Source organism: Strix uralensis, chromosome 3 (genome assembly GCF_047716275.1).
Source record: "Strix uralensis isolate ZFMK-TIS-50842 chromosome 3, bStrUra1, whole genome shotgun sequence".
Lineage (NCBI taxonomy): Eukaryota > Metazoa > Chordata > Aves > Strigiformes > Strigidae > Strix > Strix uralensis.
Window position 1 is genome coordinate 52,314,577 of NC_133974.1, and position 21,856 is coordinate 52,336,432.

At 45.9% G+C, this 21,856-nt stretch overlaps 1 protein-coding gene across 1 annotated transcript; it reads left to right on the forward strand.

Annotated features, from left to right (window-relative positions):
- The first annotated feature begins 11,908 nt into the window (after window positions 1–11,908).
- On the forward strand, window positions 11,909–13,187 carry GPR6 (G protein-coupled receptor 6). Its single transcript, XM_074862268.1, has one exon. It carries the CDS (start codon window positions 11,915–11,917, stop codon window positions 12,908–12,910), a length of 996 nt encoding a protein of 331 aa, XP_074718369.1. The 5' UTR covers window positions 11,909–11,914; the 3' UTR covers window positions 12,911–13,187.
- The last annotated feature ends 8,669 nt before the right edge of the window (window positions 13,188–21,856 follow it).

Genomic DNA, 21,856 nt, shown 5'->3' on the forward strand with positions numbered 1-21,856 from the left:
ACTGGAGTGCCTCAAGCATGGAGGTACAAATCAGGAATTGGCAATCCCAAATTGCAAACAAACCGGTCTTCACACCTAATATTAGCAAGCCCCACCTGGCATGCCAGCCTGCAGCTGGGGCTGATTCCCAAGGAGATGAGCAGCAGGCTGGCAGGGTGGCAGGAGGAGGCAGCACAAAGCCTCTGCCTTTTCAACACCTCTCAGTGATTCATCGGGGGGACGGGGCAGGAAACTCCATCCCCAAAGCCCATCGAAGGAGCAGAGGCTTGCAGGGTGGCTAAGGATCCCAAAGTCACGCCTCTTCGCGCCAGGCAGGGTTTGCCCCTGGACTATTGGTGCTCTCAAACCAGTGTCCCCATGCTGGATGGCAAATATGCACACAACCATCCCCCACTGATGGGCACGGTTTTGGAGGCATCATGGTTCAGAAAGTCTGGTGGTGAGTAACCCTCCGCCCTGAGCACCACCACCCCCTACCGTGCTGAGGGGCTAGGAGGTCTCACAGCAGCAACCTCAGCTTCCTCCTGCCCCGTCTGCAGCACAGAGAGTGGTATTTACCCATAACTTCACCGGCAGGGCCATACAGCTCTCTCCCTGTGATGTACAGGTTATGGCCCTCTTGCTGAGATGGGCAGGTCACCTCAGGGACATTGTCTTCCTTTCCGTGGTCACAGAAGGATTATGAGTCCTCTAAGGGGAAGGACCGTTTTTCCTGTCTTTTGACTGCTAGTCCAAATCTGAGCATGGTGCAGTTCACATCCAGCAAGCAGTCCCCTGCCCCAGACAGGCAGCCTGAGCAGGGACACTGACCCCCACTTTGCTGGCTGCCAGTTGTGGGGTATCTGCAGGGACAGCTTTGTTTTGAAGGGTTTTTCCTGCTCCACCTGTCCCCACTACAGCACATTGAGAAGGTATTAGTCAGTGTGCTTGGAAGAGGCTTGGTGTTTTTAGGGGTTTTAACATTCTTTACCACTTGCTTTTCAAAATCCTGTTTCATCGCATTGGGTTTGCTACTACTCTCTTTACAATCTTACTGAAGATTGTAAAGGCTCTGACACAGAGCCTTGCCTTGCAAGCCCCCCAAGAGCATGCTTTGAAGGGTAACCAACAGCCTGAATGCAGAAATAATGTGAATGAAACAATATTGTGGACAGAAGAGCAGCTCTGCCAGGTTTCTCTTTGACTTATGCTGGAGTGGAGTTGCAGGCAGGGTGTGAGCTGACCAAGACAGCATCGCAGTGTTCAAAATGATGAGGTCACGCAGGAGACAGAGCTGGAGGAACTTGGGCATATTGTTACTTCCAGGCAAGCAGATAATCAGCAAACAACCAGTTACCTGCTCAGAAACCTCACAAAATGCAGTTAACGCCTGGGTCAATCCCAGGCCAACAAGGTGTGACATGTTTCATTTCTGGTTCCCGTCTTGTTTGTTTCACTTCGCTTTTTTTTTTCATTTCCATAGTGCTTTGGATGAGGAGGGACCAGCAGTCTGAGTTCCCCTGTGTGCTGCACCCCATGGTCAGCCTGAGGAGCTCAGTCCTCAGCAGAAGTAAGGAGTGGTGGCCTCCACGAGCTCCACGCATCCCTTGGTTCCTTGTAACGGCAGGGGATCGGTGAAGGAATATGAACCCAGTATGTGAACCACATCCTCCCTCGCAATCAGATATGAGGCTATGCCAGCCTGGAACTGCTGGTCAGGACCACCTTTTGGGGTGAAAAGGAAAACCTTTGCTATGTCACCTCAGAGGACACAACTGGCCAATATCTTAGGTACTTGAGAGGAAGATAAAAAAGCACCTTGATAGTGATTATAATAATAAAAAAAATGAAGCCAGCTGTGCAGTAAGGAAAAGCTATTCCTTAAGACTCTATTTTGGAAGGAAAAAACCTGCTATATCCTTTGCAGACAGGCAAGCAGCTGAAGCCTGAACACACGAGGTCTGAAGACCATTGCCCTAATGCAGAAATGCAGAGCCCCGCAGAAAGGTGAGAAGCAACTGAAGAGCTGGAATGACCTTCCACCCCAATGTAGACACCCACGCTCATCCAATTTAATCCTACCCATCCCTCCATACTTCAGAGCCTGGCTTATCATGTACCTTTAAAATTATTACTAATTTCCATTTTAACAGAGCAATTTCTGATCCAAAACTTAGATGCAAGAGTATTTATCCATGTCAACTGCCAACTCTTCCTTTGAATCCCAGCTTTCCTAGACAGGGCTGCAATCTCCAGGGAGACTTTCTGGGAGTTGTTCCCAAATGGCTCGCCTGGCCTTTAATCGTAACTGAAATGCATCTGCTCAGGCTGCAATCATAGAATCATAGAATGGTTTGCGTTGGAAGGGACCTTAAAGATCATCTAGTTTCAACCCCTCTGCCATGGGCAGGGACACCTGCCAATAGACCAGGTTGCTCAAAGCCCCAACCAGACTGGCCTTGAACACTCCAGGGAGGGGGCATCCACCACTTCTCTGGGCAACCTGTTCCAGTGTCTCACCACCCCCACAGTAAAGAATTTCTTTCTTACATCTAATCTAAATCTACCCTCTTTTAGCTTAAAACTGTTACCCCTTGTCCTATCCCTACACTCCCTGATAAATAGTCCCTCCCCATCTTTCCTGTAGGCCTCCCTGAAGTACTGGAAGGCTGCTATAAGGTCTCCCTGGAGCCTTCTCTTCTCCAGGCTGAACAAACCCAGCTATCTCAGCCTGTCCTCATAGGGAAGGTGCTCCAGCCCCCTGATCATCTTCACGGCCCTCCTCTGGACCCGCTCCAACAGGTCCACGTCCTCTTATGTTGGGGGCCCCAGAGCTGGACACAAGACTCTGGGCCCTTGTCTCACTCCAGGTCTCATGAGAGCAGAGTAGAGGGGGAGAATCCCCTCCCTCAACCTGCTGGCCACACTTCTCTTGATGCAGCCCAGGATATGGTTGGCTTTCTGTGCTGTGAGCACACATTGCTGGCTCAGAGTCAGTTTTCCATGCATTAATGCCCCCAAATCCTTCTCTGAAAGGCTGCTCTCAATATCTCAATCCTTCAACCAGAGGATCCTGCTCTTCCCAGAGCGGTAGCTTGTCTTCTTAAAACACCACTAATCTTTGTGCTGGCTCTGAACTTTACCAGTCATGGGGTTTGGGTTTTTTTATCATTTTCTGGTTTGTTGGTAATGGACGATTTAGAAAAAAATAATAATTAGTAGGAGACATCAGTGAAGACAAGAGCCTTTGATCCCTACCCTACCTCCACTTTGCATTACTTGCTGCAATCTGACAGTGAGTCAGGTTTTGACCCCTACACTGTATGCCTTGGTAACACCACATCATGCAAATCTCTAATATCACAATGTCGCTCAGTACTAAGTCACACGCTTTGGAGAAACCCAAGCGTATTTTTCTGCATAGAGGTGTTTATCCCATCAAAGGAGGGGTCTAATCCCACCACAGATTGAAAGAAAAGTTATGTAATGTGATCTGTCTTCTGAGAAGCCGTGCTAGCCACATTAGTTAGGTTTGCAGCATGTAATACTTAGCTGCTAGAGATACCTCTGCATCTTCTTTTAACCAGAACAGCTTCTTCCCAACAAAACGTATTGTGGGGGATTTTAGAGGTTTTTACATTTCTGCGACCATATCTGCAAGATCACCCACAGAATGATTTGAATGATGTCCAGGTGGCATGAACATTTCCACCATTAAACTTAACGTTCCCAGCCATTGCATTACACTTTGGAAAACCGGCCATTTTAAAGCCCTAAATATACATCTGAGTAGTTGGTATTGCATTCTGTTTGCACAAAGTAAATGTCAACAGAGCCTGATCAGGGGTACCTAGGCAACAGCTAATTTTGAGGTCAGTGATTAACTCTTCTTTGTCAGAACATAATTTACCATCAAATTATCTCTAGCTGAATATAGCACTTTCTGGATTAAAAAAAGGCCTTCCTGCTATTTTTAGGCACTAAAAGCCATTATTATCAGTGGCAAGTGCTGTTTGCTGCATTTTCTCCTGGTTGAAATGCTGATGTTCATGAGGGGAGCAGTCTCTTAGGTGGGCTGCCCCCCTATTCTGGGATTCCCAAGAGGAACCGAACCGAAAGGCTCAGCTCAGCCGCTGCACACCATGCCACTGTGTTTGTAGCCATAGCAGGGAGCGATCAATTTTTATTTTTTATGGCACATATACACACTTCCTTGATTAGATAAAAAGTGGATGCTACCGTTTAGCACATGTAACAACAGCTTAGTAAAGTATCAACACTCAACTTGCATTTTGCTCCTTCCCTCCCTTCCCAGAGCACCTTGCTACCTTCAGCTCTTTAAACTCCCTTATTTTTTCATTAACTTCTAGCTAGTGACTCAACCCATAATTTTGAGCTTAAAGTTCTCTATATTCTAGCACTCTGTTTCAAACCCATTCTGCTATCTCACAGGGCTTTTTTGAAATAATAGTGAAAACTTGATAGTGTCCATTAAAAGGTCATTCTCAACGTTACCTCAGGAAACAGGCCCCTCTGCAGGGATTAGAGATTAAGCAATCATCCTTCTGCCTGCAAAACTACTCATTTCTGATCTACATCAGCATGGGCATTTGTTTGGAGGGCACCAGACCTATGGATATTACACCACTGGGCTCTGCCCCTGCATCTGACGCTGCCAAGCCAACCATGTGCTCACTGGTGGGGCGTGGAGGAGGGAGCGGGCTGGGTACTCACAGGAGGGCAATGGGCTTTGCTTGATGCCAGCACCTAAGCACTGCTATGCCTGTGGATTTTTCCCAGCCTTTCTTGCTGCCTTGGGATATGTAACCATCCCAGCCACTATGATCTGTCCTGCGATGCTAATAACTTCAACCTTGCCACCTTTACCTTCGGTTTACATTTCTATGAAAGCTGACACCACCAGGAAAAAAAAAGTTTTCTAAGAATTTACAGTTCTCTTTTACTGCCGTAGCTAAATAATCAAGTTGTTTGTTTTTGGCAGGGACCCAGGCTGTTGAGCAATAACAGGTTTGTTTTGAAGTTGCTTTAATTTGTTCTCTTAGAAGAAACGTCTTTGCTAAGTGTTGCCAAACTGACATGTAAAGAATATGAAACTATATTTGTTTCTGGAAGACTCAAATAAAATATGTAAAGCACTAAACATTATAGTAATAAGGGTACATATATGTAGATGCCATTGGTTTAAACCTGAGTCATTAATGTCTCTGGGTAATGTCTAATTTGATGTATAATACATTTGGCTGGAACATATGGATTTTTGCCTGTGATGCCAAATTCCCAAGCCAAGCACCCCAGGACTACACTCCCACTGGCGGGCAGGGATCTGGCTTTCTCCCCATACCGTACCCCGCTACTGAAGGTACAGCCTTCCTCTCTACAGTAGCTCTTCGCCCACTTTCTTGTCATTAACAAACAAGATCATATCTTTCCTTCTGTGTCTTTTTAGTACGCAATCTTCTCTGATGTCTAGGATTTCTTATAGTTTAGTGAGTCAAGCTCATCCAGTGTTTCTTGGCTACCACCTTGTAATTACAGAGGTTAGTTGAGCCCTAGAAGAGATTGCCTATGGGGATGAGACAAACTCCATCACTGAAGTTTTAAGGGCAATTTTAAGGGCAAATTGGAAATCCATCTATCAGGGATAGCTTAAGTATAGTTGATTTTGTTACTGAGGCTGTGTGGAGATGTACCAGAGCAAGCACAGGAAAGAAAGCCTGACTACAGCCTGCAGGGTGACTGAAGATGGGGATTTTGGTCCTGTCTCAAAGGGGATGTTTCTGTATTACATGCAGTGACTGCCTGATGCCATAGAGTTGTTGGCCCATATTTTTGGTAGGGCATGTAGTTAATTCATTCCTGTGGGAGATGTGGCGTAGGGAATCAGACCTCCTCCTCCATTTGCACAGGGACTTGTTCAGTCACTAGGCCAGTACCTAGAGGGCTGTGTCTGGACAAACATTCTCTCCTAGATTTTAAAAAAAGGATTAATAAGCCCCACTCAGGTCTCTAAAAGCAATGACATGGCTACCAGGTTTTGGGATAGAGCTCTGGTGCAGATCCTTCTTGGTCAGAGGTGTGGCTCTGCTTCCTCAGCACATCCCTCTGGCCAGCTCCATGGAGGTCAAAGCTGAGCTTATTCCCTTTTCTATTTGGATCCTATTCTGAGCTCTACCTGCTCAAGGGATCCTCAGCATTGTGATTCCTGTTTTAGAAATAGATTTTTTCCTATTTTTTGGGAGGCACATACCTCATTGTAGTTGCCCAAGCCCCTTTATAGGGACTGGCCCGCAGAGCTGGTTCTGTGATGCAGGCAGGGAAATTGCTCATGAGTGACAATGGGGCTGTCTTCTTGCAATTTCTGAGAGAACAATTTCAGAGAGGAAGATGGGCAGAGTGCTTTTTCCACAATGAAATTTATTTTTAGGTTGCATTCTAGTATCTGGAAAAATTGTTCTCAAACTCGCTATTAACTTTAATGAAAAGAATATATCTACACCCTCCTGTGTCTTAGCTAATCAGCAACTTATAGGATCACGTGAAACAACACAAATATTTTAGTGAAATAAATTTGCAGCTTCTTTTTACAAAGCTGCAAAAAGATGTTGGTTAGGTAAACTCAGGACTTTCTCACATAGATGTACAGAAAAGCCCTTGAACAATTTAAAGGATAATTTGAAGCCATTTAAAAACTTGAGCAAAAAGGTTTTGGAAAAGTTTCAAAGAATGAAAACAATAAAAGACCTTGTTCCACAGGACTTGATGACACATCTAACGATGAATGACCTTTGCTGCTGATGATTTCTTTCCATCAACAGAACAAGCAGAGCAAGGAAGGAAAAGTTGCAAAATACATGTATTTAGCTTCAGTATATTCATCACCAATCTCTAGAAATAAACAGAGTGGACCAGAGGCTATCTTTTTTAACAAAGGTAAGCAATGACCACGCCTTTCCTAACAAACTCAATACAAACCCATGTGCAGCTCTTTTAGTATGCAAATGTTGCTGGCAAACGTTATTCCTTTGGAAGCTAAGCCAGGTCCTCTGGCTTAGCCCGGCTGGCTGGTGGAAGTGGGCTGACAGATGTGGAGATGCTAAGCAGATGTGTAGATCGCTCTGTAGTCACTGGATCCCTACCAAAAGATAATACGAAAGCTCAAGCACCCGAAAAAAAAAAAAAAAACCCGTCTCTGGGTGGGGAGCACTCAGAAGAGGCGTCTCCCAGCGGAGAGTCCCTGCCTGACTAAGCTTAAGAGGTCAAAGCTGCGTTAAAAACTCATCCCATCTGAAGTGGGAGTGGGAGGAGGAGAAGGGCTTATAGCCTGCCACTGTGTCACTGTCAGTCACAGGCAGAACCAGCAGCTGCTGAAACTGTGGGGTGGGGCAAGGAGAGGGGAGGCTGGGTGACAATCCTACCCCACAAAGGAAAAGGGGTGAACGAGGACTCTCACATTAATTTGTTGCAAAGTCCTTTGAGAGACATAAGTGAAAGCTCAAAACAGTGTTTCCTATGCTTCTGTCTACTTTTCTGTACATACCTGCATTTACATTTTCTTCTCACTGAGAAAGAAATACACAATGGCTCAAACTCTGCGGGTTTCAACCTAAGGTTGTCTGAATTCATCCCCGATGATAAGTAATTGTTGCACTATTTAAAGCAGATTTTCACCTGCTTATGTAAAGTCTGTCCCTGTACTTCCGTTATCAATTCAGAGACCACAATAAGACACAGTACCGCTTTCCAGAGCACCCATAAAATCCATTGGAGAAATGCAGCTCTCTGAATGCAGCAGAGTAAACCAGGATTTTCACCCCAAGCACATGCTAGAAAAAGCATACTGGTTGTGTTCATGCATTTATGCAGGCCCATATAGCCTTACTCTGCAAGTAAAATAGATTCTACAGACACATAGGCTGCTTTCTGGACTGTATCTGCATGAGGGACAGAGCAGCCAAGCAGCTGAAGACTCATCAAAGGGGACTGATGGCACCCTGAGTGCTCCATCAAGAAGCACAGCCAAGGATCACATGGGAAACATGATGTGTGGCAGAGAAACGGGACTCCGTAGGATGTGATTGAAATTCTAAATGGTGCCTGAACCCCTCTGAGGTTCATGCCATCGGTAGGTTTTGCAATACAGCATATTTGCAGGTGGACGCCTGAGTCTGAAGGATCAGCCAGGGGGTATCGTAATAAGAACCTAGTCATCAGTGACACCAGGTGACGAGGCTGAGTTCACCAAGTCAGGAAAATGATAAACTTGAAGAGGTGCCTAAATGGATTGCTAAGTGTTTAAAACATCTTTTCACGCCAGCTGCATAGAAATCTCTGAAATGTCAGTACTGGTTAGCTCGCCATCTGTGTTATTCCCCTCTCTCTTCCCCTCCTCCCACCTTTATTTTAAGGCTTTATGTTGCCAGAAGAAAAAGAATTCTTCAATATTTTTGGTGTGTTATTGGAAAGATAAATTTTGAAGTGCTTTTTTTTTTGGTTCCAACTCATGCTATGTAAAGCACATTTAATAATACTTAACATTTACTCGGCCTACTTACGAATCATTAAAGAAAACCGACTATCAAAATAATCCATAGTTAACCGAAATTAAGTAATCACATATTAAAATTACACTGCAATATTGCTCAGCTTTCAGAACAGATGGAGAAGTCAAGCAGAGAGTTTTTAGATTGTTTATTTCAGCAACTTTTTAATTTTGTTGCTGCTTAATTTTCAGAAATTCGCTGAGATAATTACTGAGTTATATCATACGCTGTGCTTAGGTATGCACTGCTGAAACACAGCTTTTTATTTTTATATTCTCCCGTGAGATCTGCAGATCCAGTCTCAGCTAGGAAGCCAAGATGAAAACATCTTGACAACAGTGCAGGAGGTCTGGCCAGACTTCTCCCTCCACTGCTCCTTATGGTGCTGTGGTAAATGAGTGCGGCTGTTAGATGCCAGCTTTATCTACTCTTTGGATCCTCTTTTTCCCACAACCAGTTAAAATTAAGAGCAATCCAGATGGCTCACCTTTTGTTGGAATGACTTATGCAAGAAGATGTACTGAGAAGATAAAAGGCCTTTAATGATACCTCTGGAAATATAAACAGTTCCCAAGGAGGTGTAACCGTTTTAATAACTGTGGAGTTGGTCACTACCCCTGCCAATTGATACTCAGCAACGTGAGGGAGGTTAGGGAGATGCACAGCGCTGCTTGCTGAGCTCAGTAAGAACCTGACATGACTGTAAGAGCATCCTCCTCTTGAAACTCCAGAGAAATGCAGAGACTAGAGAGCCAGGAGAACTCAGAAAACACCTGACAACAAGGAGCAAAGTCAAGCTGGACACATGCATCTCCCTTTCAGAGAGACACTAGGATGCTTGAGCAATTCCTTCATTGAGTGAAATATATGACAACAGGTGTGAGACTGGCCTGGCTCATAGGTTAAAATCCCTTCCTACATCTTACTCTGACATCCTAATGCTCTCACAAGGTTTCATCACACATGAAATGCCTTCTGCCTTGGTAGCATGGGCTCTCAATGGTTTCAGTTAAGGAAAAAGTATTTGAGAACACCAAGGTTTAAAATTATGTATACCCAGAATATAAAAAGCATACACTGCCTTATGATATACATGCTCTTATAGAAAAGACTCACCACATACTTGTTTCCCAGAGGTAATAGGTTGGTCAAAGATGTGACAAATCACCCACAAATGACACCTTCCACATCACATTTCATTACTGAAAAGCAAATAGGTGACATGTTTCTCTCTATGCTTTCTAGACACCACAAAAATACTATAGATCTTAGTTTCATTGTGGAGACCAATTGGTTCATGTTTGTAAACCTGACTTGCTAAATTTGAATGGCACCATTTTTAATCTGTTTTGAAAAATGTGTGGAATAATTTATTCTGTCACAGCCATTTTAATTAATGTTAAAATAAGCCACCTCTGTCTGGGGGCTAGATTGGAGGATTTCCTCTGGACAAGACCAAAATTTTACTTTACCTTGGATTTTACCTTACCTTCTTTTGCCTTGTGCTGCAGCATTCATTTCTGCACTGGGATTCTTGTGGTCTCAGTTTGAATCTTAATCCTAGCTAATGTTGACCATACCCAACCCATTCTCTACTTGGCAAAGGGAATAAGGTAACACTGCATTTTCTGAACTATAGTGGGGGTACATGACCAAGTGCTTGAGCCGTGTAGACTTGAAAATCCTTCTTAAACCTTGCAACCAGTCTTGCTGCAGTTACAAATGCTGTTGTAACACCTGGATAGGCATGGGAGAATACACAGGCAGTGGGACACCACGCAGGACAAGGGACTATGGGCACAAGTTGCAGTGAAAGGAGGTCCAACTAGATAAAAGCAAAAAAATTTTTATAGTTGAGGATGAAGTAAGGCATGGCTTGCCCAGAGAGGCTGTACAATCTCCTTCCTTGGGGATATTCAGACTTGACTGAAGAGACCCTGAGGAAAACCTTTGCATGGTTGATGCTGTCCCTGCTCTGAGCAAGTGGTGGGACCAGTGAGATGCCCCAGACCTGACCTCCACAGGTCTCTTCCAAATCAAACTATTCTGAGCTTCATGTTTCGGAAATCCTGGGAAGCAATGGCTTCGGTTGTTTACAGAGATACACAGTGTTCGCAGCTTGTCTTGATAATAGCATTTAGCCTGCAGGAGGATGTGGATGGGGATGGATGTAATGAATGCTGATGCTCTAATTCCCTTTGAACGTGCCCACCTTTTACCGTGGCATGGCCTGCGTGCCTTCTTCATTTGGACTGTCCAAGACAGTAAACACATTTTCTTCTGATCGTCTTTTTCAAAACTGTGTCTAAATGGTTTGAATGCTGTTCCCATAACCGAGAAATCGTTTTATTTCCACATTTTGATCAGCAGTTACAGAACAAACACACTCTCCCAGACTGGGGGTGTGGGGTTCGTGGGAGGCACCTTTTGGCTTGTCCCCTTGGTGCTGGAGATGGAGACGACCTGCTGCCCACCTTTGTGCGATACCAGGTTTGGTAGGGATTGGCACAGACAGTCACCCTTTGCTTCACCGATTCACGTGCTTTAGGGAGGAAATACGTTGGCTGGTACTTTCTTATGCCCATGCAACCGGGTCTTCTCCGGTTTGACCTCACCACTTTGGGGGACCTCAGGAAACAGTGCAGATGCTTTTGCTGGTTAATCCCAGAGCAGATATAGTTCGGAGAGGGTAAGTGTGAAACAACCTTTTTCACAGCAATGTATAGCGCTGCTCGGCAACGTTTACACCCGGGGGCGTTCAACGCCCCCCACTGGGTTCAGAGCACAGAGCCTGCCCCACGCTCCCCACAGACGCGCTGCGGGCGGCCATTCAAAGCGGGGAAACCCAGGCAGAGTGGGGGCAAAGCAGCGGCGGGAGAGGAGAGCGGGGCGGACGAGCGCTGCCCCCGGCCAGCAGCCGCACGCGGCCTCCGCTCCCGCCGGCTCCGCTGTGGCCCCGACCAAACCCCCCCGCCCCGCTGCGGCTGCGGGGCCGCGCTGCGCCCCGGCCTGTGATGGCGCCGCCGCCCCACAGCAGCAACCCGCCGCTGACGTCAAGCGCCGCGCGGCCCCCGGCGCCCGCCCGCTCCCGCCAAAGCCGCGGCGGCAGCTGGGCGGGCCGGCGCGGGGCGGGGGGCGGGGCCAGGCGGGGCGGGGGGCGGGGCGGGGCGCGCGGGGGGCGGGGCGCGGGAGGCGGCCGGGCCGGCGGGAAACTTCCGCGCGTTCAGCACCACAGACAGGGCGGGTGCGGCGCCGCCGCCCGGCATGCGCTCCCCGCCGACCCGCCGCCCGCCGCCCCGCCGCCCCGCCGCCCGCCGCCCCGCCGCCACGCTGCCCTCGCGCACCGCCTCTGCCCCCGCACAGCCCGGGCGGCGATGGAGGCAGCGGCGGCCCTGAACGAGAGCGGAGCGGCCACCCCCCGGCTGCCGGCCGACGGCGGCGGCAACGGCAGCCGCTGGCTGGAGCTGTCGTCGCGGCCCCCCGTGCCCGCCGCCCTCAACCCCTGGGACGTGATGCTCTGCGTCTCCGGCACCGCCATCGCCTGCGAGAACGCCCTGGTGGTGGCCATCATCTGCTACTCGCCCGCCCTGCGCACCCCCATGTTCGTGCTGGTGGGCAGCCTGGCCACGGCTGACCTCCTGGCCGGCCTCGGCCTCATCCTCAACTTCGTTTTCCAGTACGTGATCCGCTCCGAGACGGTCAGCCTGCTGACGGTGGGCTTCCTCGTCGCCTCCTTCGCCGCCTCCGTGAGTAGCTTGCTGGCCATCACCGTTGATCGCTACCTCTCCCTCTACAACGCCCTCACCTACTACTCGGAGAAGACGGTGCTCTGCATCCACACCATGCTGGCGGGTGCCTGGGGGATCTCCCTCTGCCTGGGGCTGCTGCCCGTCCTGGGCTGGAACTGCCTCCATGACCACGCCGCCTGCAGCGTCGTCAGACCCTTGACCAAGAGCAACGTGACGCTGCTGTCCGCCTCTTTCTTTCTCATTTTCCTCATCATGCTCCATCTCTACATCGAGATCTGCAAGATCGTCTGCAGGCATGCCCACCAGATAGCCCTCCAGCAGCACTTTCTGACTGCTTCACACTATGTCGCCACCAAAAAAGGAGTCTCTACCCTCGCTATAATCCTTGGGACTTTCGGAGCCAGCTGGCTGCCTTTTGCCATCTACTGTGTAGTGGGGGATCCCGACTACCCTTCTGTGTACACGTACGCCACGCTTCTACCTGCTACCTACAACTCCATGATCAACCCCATCATTTACGCCTACAGAAACCAGGAAATCCAGAGGTCCATGTGGGTGCTCTTCTGCGGCTGCTTTCAGGCTAAAGTGTCCTTTCGCTCCCAGTCCCCCAGCGATGTCTGAGTGACTTTTCTCTCTGTCATACCACACCGAGTGACAATCTACCCAGTGACTGTTCTAAACTTCAAACTACATTGTGAAGTCGTTGGAAACATGCATAAGTATTAGCACTTTATACATGGTTGTATCTCTGAGTGGTTCGGGGCATGGAGTTTTGGGTTCCATGAAAAAAAAAATGTGGTTGTACATAAATTTGCACATCACATTTGTAAAGTGAAGACATTCCGATACCGCTTAATTATAGCACCTTATTTCTAGCTGCTGACCTGCCAAAACAGTGTTGCCTTTCTGAAGGGCAGAGAGAAAGAAAGTTGTGTCTGTGTTGTATTTGTATGTGTGTGCGTTGGGGGCGGGGGGGCGTATGTGTGTATGTATGTGTGTCTATACTTTGCTGCACAAAATTGATAAATTATAACATTTTGTATACAAATAAAAACATGTAAGATGTACTATAACTTTGTGTGTTTAGATGCTTTTAGAAATGAGAGAGCTGGCAAATTTGCCAGTTGAGCCAAGTCCTTTTGTTTACTTTTCAAAGCTCCCTATGTAATTCTGCCTAAAGAGATCATCATTCACTATGGAGATGAAATACTGCACCAAGAAAGGCACCTTCCTGCTTGCTTGTTTGTTTGTTCTCTTCTTTAGTCTGGCAAAGAGAGAGTAACAAAGAGCACACGCTCCTTTTTATTCTCCAGCAACCAAAGAAACAAAAAGCCCAGTCAAATAGGCTGCTAATTAGTTATTTGCCAGGTTTCCAGTAGCTTTCATCTTCAAGTTGTAAGTTAGCCCTTTATGATAATGCTCCATTAAAAAGTTATCAAACTGTGGGGAAAAATCTGAGTCTAAACTGGGCTCTTTTGTTCCTCCTTAAGCCTAACACTGGAGGGGAAAAAAGGAAAAGAGAAAAAAAGTCACAGTCTTCTTTCCTAAAAGACTTTCTTTATCATCCACAGCTCTGAGGGGAAACTGTATTGTTTCTCCTCCTTTTTTTGGGGCTGAGTGCTGTAGAAAAATCATTTAAGTGCATCTTTGCTCTCTGCCTGTCTTGGAGCAGTATACAGTTTTCTGATAATCCCATGGCTTAGTGGCTTCAAAGAGCCCATCAGACGTCACTGTCATTCAGAGTTCAAACACTTCTTCACTCAGGTTCAAATTCACCAGCAACTGTTTTATTTAGAGCGGCAGATTTCAGAAGCAGTGTGTTCAGATCACATGCGGCAGATTTCAGAAGCAGTGTTGCTGCTTATTCATTTATAGTTGTGCTACATTTACACCCTGGTTATGTTATAGTTTACCACTATCATTTCATGTACTTAAGGGCTGAAACATTACTTTTATGTGCACAGTACCATATAAAAAGTTTGGACTGATGTGTTGCCCAGCTTATGACTAGGCAATGCATCAAGCATTTGCCTGCTGGGGCCACAAGTATCCAACAAGCCTCAGTGAGGCTGTGAATCAGTGATGCTGCATTTATGCGAGTGCAAGTATTAAGAAAACCAGTATAATTTCACTGATAATACAAAGATATTTCATATGAAAAAAAAAAAAAACAAACTGTATTCCAGACTCTGCTAGCCCCATTATTTCTCTAAATCCTATTAATCACAAATGTGACATTGTAATTGATGAATACCTTCAGGCACACAGTTCATCAGGGCACTGTTACAGTGATGTTACAAATATCATTTAAACCAGAACTTACGATAGGTCAAAACGCTGCTCATATTAAAAACTCTAAAGTTGCTAGTGAGAAAGAATTTTTTTTCCCCTCTTTTAAACCCTCATTTCATATGTTACATCTAAGCTAGCAAATAAAAGAGGGCAAGGCCTGCCCTCTAGCCCTGTGACCAGGTGGCACAAAGCGTGCCTAAGCCTTTTTCCCCCTGCAAAGCCAGGGACTAAACTGCTGGCTGGAGCATCCTGGCCCTGCTCTAGTAACTCGCACAGACTCAGCCAAAGATACTACATCACCCACAGTAGTAACTGCTGAGAGAAAAGACCAGCAAGTGCCTCAGACTACTGAAATCTGGCAAAACTTCCTGGTAAAACTGGAAAACTCGCCATCTGCTAGGCTTTAGTCTCATAAATCGTTGTCATTTATGTGAGGACTGCAGTAAAACCGCAGGGCAGGTTTGCCATCGATTCCCTTACTGTTTCTTGCAGGCAGCGCTCCACGCCGGGGATGCAGGTCCTCACACCCCGGCACTGAACCTGCACCCAGGTGTGAGATGCTGAGTAGGACCTGAGGAATCTCCTGGGAGCCCTGTGCAGGCTCTGAAGACCAGTTTTGCCTCTGAAACCCCCTAGGAGGGATTTCTTATGCGTATTTTTAGACCTGGAAGTTAGGCAAACAGATTCCGCTACAGACCACCCTGATGCCACCTCCCTCCCTTAACTCCGTCAGGAACTGCACACCAGGGATTTTCACCATAAATTTGTTAAGCAGTGACAACCTGTATAAAACTTAGATATAGAAAACTTAAATGGATAGAATCCTACTTCAGTAATAAACCCCTTAATCCAAGAGTGAAAAGGATTTAGGTGAGTTTTTTATTTTTATCCCAACATGTTAATCGCTTTGTTTCATTTCTTACTATATGACCTCATTTTCAGCACTTTCCCCAATGATTTACTGTATTTACAAAATAAAGCTGGATCCCCCCTGTTAAAAATGCAAAACTTTTAAGGTATTTATTTCTCTGAGTATTCTTCCCTTCTTCTAGGAAGCAAATTTGAGTTGCAATGATCTTAGCCATTTGTTTTGTTGGGACAATACAAATGTAGGGGGTTTTTTGATATACCACTCTCAGAAAGCTTTTGCTGACTCATAATTTCTGGGAAAGACTAAGGCAGAAGAGGAGACAATATTTTGATGGCTTTTGGTTAGCCCTGAGAGTGGAATTGACGTCAACCCACTTGCAGTAAAATACGGCCTTTCATTTTCAAAGCGAGTCCTGATCTGCAGGGATACCTGAGCAGAATTACATAAAGCAGGCTACATAAACTCTTGTCTCCCCAAATAACATCTCACTTCAGAAAAAGAAGAGCTGTGATTCCTGATGAAGGAAGCCCAGGAATTGTGTATAGCACGGAGCCTATATTTTCCTTGCTGAGTTTTTTATCGAAACAGCAGACATTTATTTGAGAAAATGGTCTTACATTTGCAGTATCTGGACACACAGGCTCTTCCTGTTGTAAGACAATGGCACTTTTACCTTGCTCATGAAATGATTTGTGGAAGACAAAAATTCCTGGAGCTCCCATTGCCAGTCGCTGGGCAGGGCGTCGCCGTGACCCCCACACAGCCCCAGTGGGGAGCCATGTACTGTGTCTGATCTCGTATTTCTAAAAGTGAAAAGGCAACTTTGCCTGCATAGGGACTGCAGAACTGCAATAGAAATTGCCCTTGCCACTGGTGAGCATGGATCTATCCTTGTCCCTGAGGGCCTGTGTCCTCAGTGGTTTTAACGTTCTCATGTCAATGGTGCAATCTGTGAGGGGAGAAAACACACTGAGTTACGTGCAAGGATCAGGCCCAACGTCTGGTAATGATACATTATATGCAGCCTTTACTGAAAATGAAGCTGAGATTTCCTGCTTTACCGCCCTTAAAAATTCTTTGGCTTATTCTGAAGTAGATAAAATAATGTCAATCTTGGTCTAAAGAGCTCCCAACCGGCTCCCACTAAAAACAGTGATGCTCTATTGCACATCAGCCAAGATAATGACAGTACCTCATTACAAAAAATTACCATTTTGAGTCAGGAAGTTCTCGGCCTCAGCTCTAATTTTCATTAGAAACTAACAGTTTATTACTAACCTTGAAAATCTTACAGGACTTGCAGTACCTCGAAAGGCCAGATCCTGGCAATTTGGCTTGCGTGAAGTACCTCCCTCTGTGAATAGCTCCCTCATTTCGGTGGGAGAAATTACAGAAAGAAGAGCACAGCTCTGGTGAGGAAGGCCTGGTCAGGAGCTGTGCTGAAAGCCCCCCACACTGCTTGATTTTCTGTGGGGCTCCTGCCAAAATCAGCGGTGTGACAGTGGAAATGAGACTGACTCTGCAGGCTGCTTCGTATGAGTCACTGTATATTAAAAAGCCAGCTGGATTCAAAATCACAGGTCAAACAAAATCTCTTTATTTAGCTAAGCAAACAAAAGGACAAAACACTTTTAAACCTGAAAAGTGAGGCTGTACATATTTTTATCAATGTAATGATCCACAGGTACTAAGTAACACCCGGCAAAGCACTAGAAGCTCTAATCTCCATTCTGCTGCTCTCATTTTAAAAGGATTCATTTTTTTTAATGAGGTAAAAATAATTTCTGATCATGCAGCTGCTCCTAAGCTCTTCAGCTAGCTTTTGTGGTAGTCATTTAAAATGAACATAAGACAAGGGGGAAACCAAAATCTGTGTTTTCTCCTTCCTGGTGCTTCATGATGGAGACATGCAACTCATGGGGTGAAGAGTGACCAAGAGGGTGCAATTCAGCTCTGCACAGAGGATAAGTACATCTGAAGCTCAGCTTAACCCCTGCTGGGTTTGTTTGTTTGAGAGACACTCTGAGTTATGAGGTGTCTCCCCATTACCCGGTCCTCATCAATTGAACTCCTCCCTGGGACCTGTTGAAAGCTCATGGAGTAGCTCCTGAGCTTCTGTGTTTTCCTGAGGAGTGCCACACAAAACTCTGCTGGGTAGAAAACTGACAGGCCTTCCACTACCCTCTCAATGTTTAAACTCTTTCCTCTGCCTACAGAAATCTCTTGCAGGGCAAAAACTTCCCCAGGGGTAGTTTCATTTGTCAAGGGCAGTAACTCCACATGGAAATAATTCAGCTGCTGCTGGCACAGCTGGAGACCCTTAGGCACTGACTCAGCACTGATGGTGGATGTGGCAACGGGTTCAGCAGAGGCAGGTCTGCTCGTGTCAGCTCTGTCTGCTGCAAAGAAGTGACAGATGGCAGCAGGAGGTGAAGCAATGGTGTGGTCTCTGTGCAGGTCCACACTTTACAGCAAAACCCGATAGTGAAGGGGGTTTTCCAGATTCCCATCCTTATTTTATCATTCTACTTTGTTGGCATCATAATACAAGTGGTGGGAGAGAAAGAGTAAGAGAAAAGAGGAACGTGCTAATATCTGTGTTAGAGGAAGAACACAGTGGTTCAAGGTATGATACACAACATGGAAACAGCTCCTCTGGCAGGTACCTCGGATACATCAGCTGAATGTGGTGCAACGGGTTGGTGCTGCGCACAAAAGACCAAAAACATTTCTTCACTGCAGCATCCCTCAAGTGGACAACTGCAAGTGTGGGCAGATCCCTTGAGCTGCCCAACTTACCGTACAGTCTTGTGAAGGAATAAAACATAGTCCAGACCCACCTTTCACCCTGCTTTTGAACACAATTAGACTTCTAGCTGCAAGCCCAGACTTAGCAATCACCTGCAAGACAACATGCCTCTTCCATCCCCTGATGCCCTCTGTGCCCCTGACACAAGGTGCTGGGGCAGAGCACCTTTGCACCTTCCCCTGCAGCACGGGCTTTCTCTCCACCCAGGCAAGACCAGAGTGGGAGCCAGGTGCTGTGTCCACCATTGCCTCCTGCACCTGAGCACAGCCAGCCTTGGTTAGTCCATGCTCCTTGATGTTTTCCTTAAAAAACAGACATTTTCCTTTGTTTTCAAACAAAGGAGCCTGTGTTTCTATCACGCATGTTTGGGTCCAGAGCAGAAATATTTAGCATCCAGTTATGGTGCATTAAATGCACAAAAAGACCAAAACCATTAAAAATCCCAACAAAATTTATAATGTCCTAGTGGTACAGAAACCAAAAGTGTCCTCTTTGCTATGTCCTGTTTGTGTTTGCTGGTTTTTCCTTGTCTTTCCATGTGCTTTATGTTACCCACACTGATGGACCACTGTGCTACTGTGTTACCTGACCCGAGCTCTGGTTTGTGCCTCCACCCCTCCAGAAAGCTGCGCCTTGTTATGGGTCTTTCGGTTACTGGAGCATCTCTGAAGGTGCTGTTTCCTACAGCAGTGTGAGATGATGCGAGCTGGCTCTTGATCTCGCTCACAGCTGGGCACAGTGTCAGAACCTGACTGATAAGGAAAATACCTGGGAAAATACCTGCCAACATTTGGCTGCATTTTGGTTCCCAGCTTTTGCCCATTGCTGGTGCCCACAGGCATTACAGAAGGTATTGAGTGGACTCAGCAAATCTGAGTATCTGCTAAGGGAACTTTTTTCCGAGTCGAGCTGTATCACTCTCTCTACACATGCATTTCTTTTTATAACTAAGTAAATAGGAGTTACAGTTCTGTAATCAAGAAAAGGAAACAATACTGTGTGAATTGAGCTCCCGATTCTGAGTTTATCTACCTCTCCAGCTTTACTCAGAAAGGAAAGAGGATTCCTTATTTTCCTTGGTTAGCATGTAAAATCCATACAGATGGCAGATTTTTAAAGATGTGTCAGCACTTAAAAGTGAGAATTAGATGCTTGGAATCAGAATTAGGAAAAGGATTTAAGCACCCATATTCCTAAAGGTGGGCCCCTCAGCAATCTTGCTTACTGACCAGACCTACAAGTACCAAATCAATAGGCTGCTTTACATTTTTATCCTCTGTGCCCTTATAGCCAGGCAGCAGCACATGCACAGTGTGTTTTACTTTTTCACAGCCCAAGCAGCCTGGAAGCTGCTTTTTTCCCCTAAACTACATGAGAATTGAGGAGGTCTGTGTCCTTACACCCGTGTTTCCCATGTAGCTCCATTTGGTAGGAAAGCACAGTAACACAGCTTGAGATAAGGACAATCCAGGTTTTTTGTCTCTGCACTGGCCAATGTTTCCACGAGTGTAAATTCTCTCCAGCAGAGGAATGGACTGATCCCAGGATATTGCCAGAGAGGGTTTTTTTATGCAATGGAGGCTTATCAGCACTGTTGGAAACACTTGTTTCTCTAGCACAGGGTGTTTTGGTTCAATGACGCAAGGACTGCAGGGGTGGGCTGACTGCAGTGCTTCAGGCAGAGGGGCTGGATGGGGTCAGAAGGAGGCAAATCAGCTCTGGGGGAAGGAAAGAAATTCTGAGTTGGGGGAATATTTTCATGCTTTTTTCCTGCTACTCACTGTCTAGCTCCTGGCTGGTTTAAAACAAAGTTGTTTTTCTTGAGAAGGTGTTTCTCCAAGTGGCCTGCTTGTTGTGTGTTTGTAGCTTAATTGAAAGAAAGATTTTTCAGAGAAGGTTTGGAAAAAGGTTTTAAAAATTAGCTTGAACCTTCTTTCTTTTTTGAGATAAGGCATATTTTGTATGGATCAGTACCCATTTTCTCACCAACAAGATGATGGCATGCAGATTAGTAATTACATTTAAAACCAAGGCAGAAGGAGATGCTCTGGAAATATTCTCCAAGATGTAGATTGTTTAAATAAAGGTTGAGTCTCCTGTAAAATGTAATTAGATCTATGACACACTTTGAATGACTGAATATTTTATTAATCATCACTTTCAGTGACACACTATCTTTTGCATCACAGTGAGATAATGTGATTGTATACCTGCAGCCAGATATAATTTGTCACTTCTAGTTGTTGCTGCTTTTTACAGAAAGAAGCGCATCTAGGTAATATTAAGATGTTGTCAAAAGAAGTCTCTTCTGTTAGAAACAGAATGTATCAGTAAATATGGGGACCCTGCTGCTTCCCAATATCACTCTCTGACTTTTGATACTGTGCTAATTTTTCTTAATCAGTAGCAAGTTAGGTTTTCCTAAAGTGTTCATCATTTTTACAAGCAGTGGTGTATTCTGTCTTAAATGTTGTTGTGCAGTGGAAAATAAGGAAAATGGAGACAAATAAATTAAGAGCTCCACCTCTCTGAACACTTGCTGTTCTATAAATGGCTCAAAAAAACCAATAAAGTTGATTGAATTACGCTGTCAAAATAAACTTGTCAGAAAACCTTCTGTGGGGAGAGTTTGGGGATGAGGAGTCAAGACTTTGAGAGGCCTCCCAGCTTGATGCAGCTGGACTCCTTTCTCCTGGGGATCTGAACTGCTCCATGGCGGTCAAAGACCGTCACGTGGGAGACAGGCATTTGCAGACCAATCCATTGTATGAGGCCTTGCTCATAACACTGGAATAGTGAGCCCTAAGAGTAATCAGATACTGCCTATTTGTGAACGAGAACAGCTAATCGCATTATTTTCATTTGAAATGAAATTGGAAAGATTAGCATACTGTGCTGTAGTTGCTGTGCTGTCAGACAGCATCAGTTCCACAGGAGACATATTTGTGGGAAATAAAGACTCTGTGAAGCACCACAACTCTCCCAGACGTATTTAGGTAAATACCCCAGCTGCTAGCTTGTCTGCTGAAACCCACCACTACGTTAGCAGCACATGGCACTTACTGTGTCAACCAGAGCATCTCTGATTTTCTTCTTTCATAAGACATTTTTAGAAGTTAGGAAAGGCTCTGGTTCTGACTTCATCATCATTAAACTGGGACCTTTTGCCTAACTGTAGCATGTCCATAGTATTGGTCAGATCCATAAAAGCTTCCTAATAAAACTCTTCCATTCTGCCATGCTTGGTCTGAAATGAACACTTATTACTTTATCTGAGCAGGCAGAAACACGCTGAATGTGCCTGATACTTGACTTGGCAATGTCAGTCCAGCTGCTCTATCATGCAGGCAGCAGAACTGGTTTTCTGCCCAACCGGTTGCTTATCCCATTTGCCTGCCAAGCTACATGGCTGTGTTTCTACCTCTCCAGCAACTCCCTGGTGCCTCAGCCAGTGCTGAGCAGGGCATGAGCTCCCCCCTGCCCAACAACCCCTTCCCATTTTACCCCTGCCACAAACCGAAGAATGTGTGGGTGCTCCCTGCTTCTCATGAGTACTGCATACCACTGAACAGTTCAAGGCATGGAAAGTGTCTCA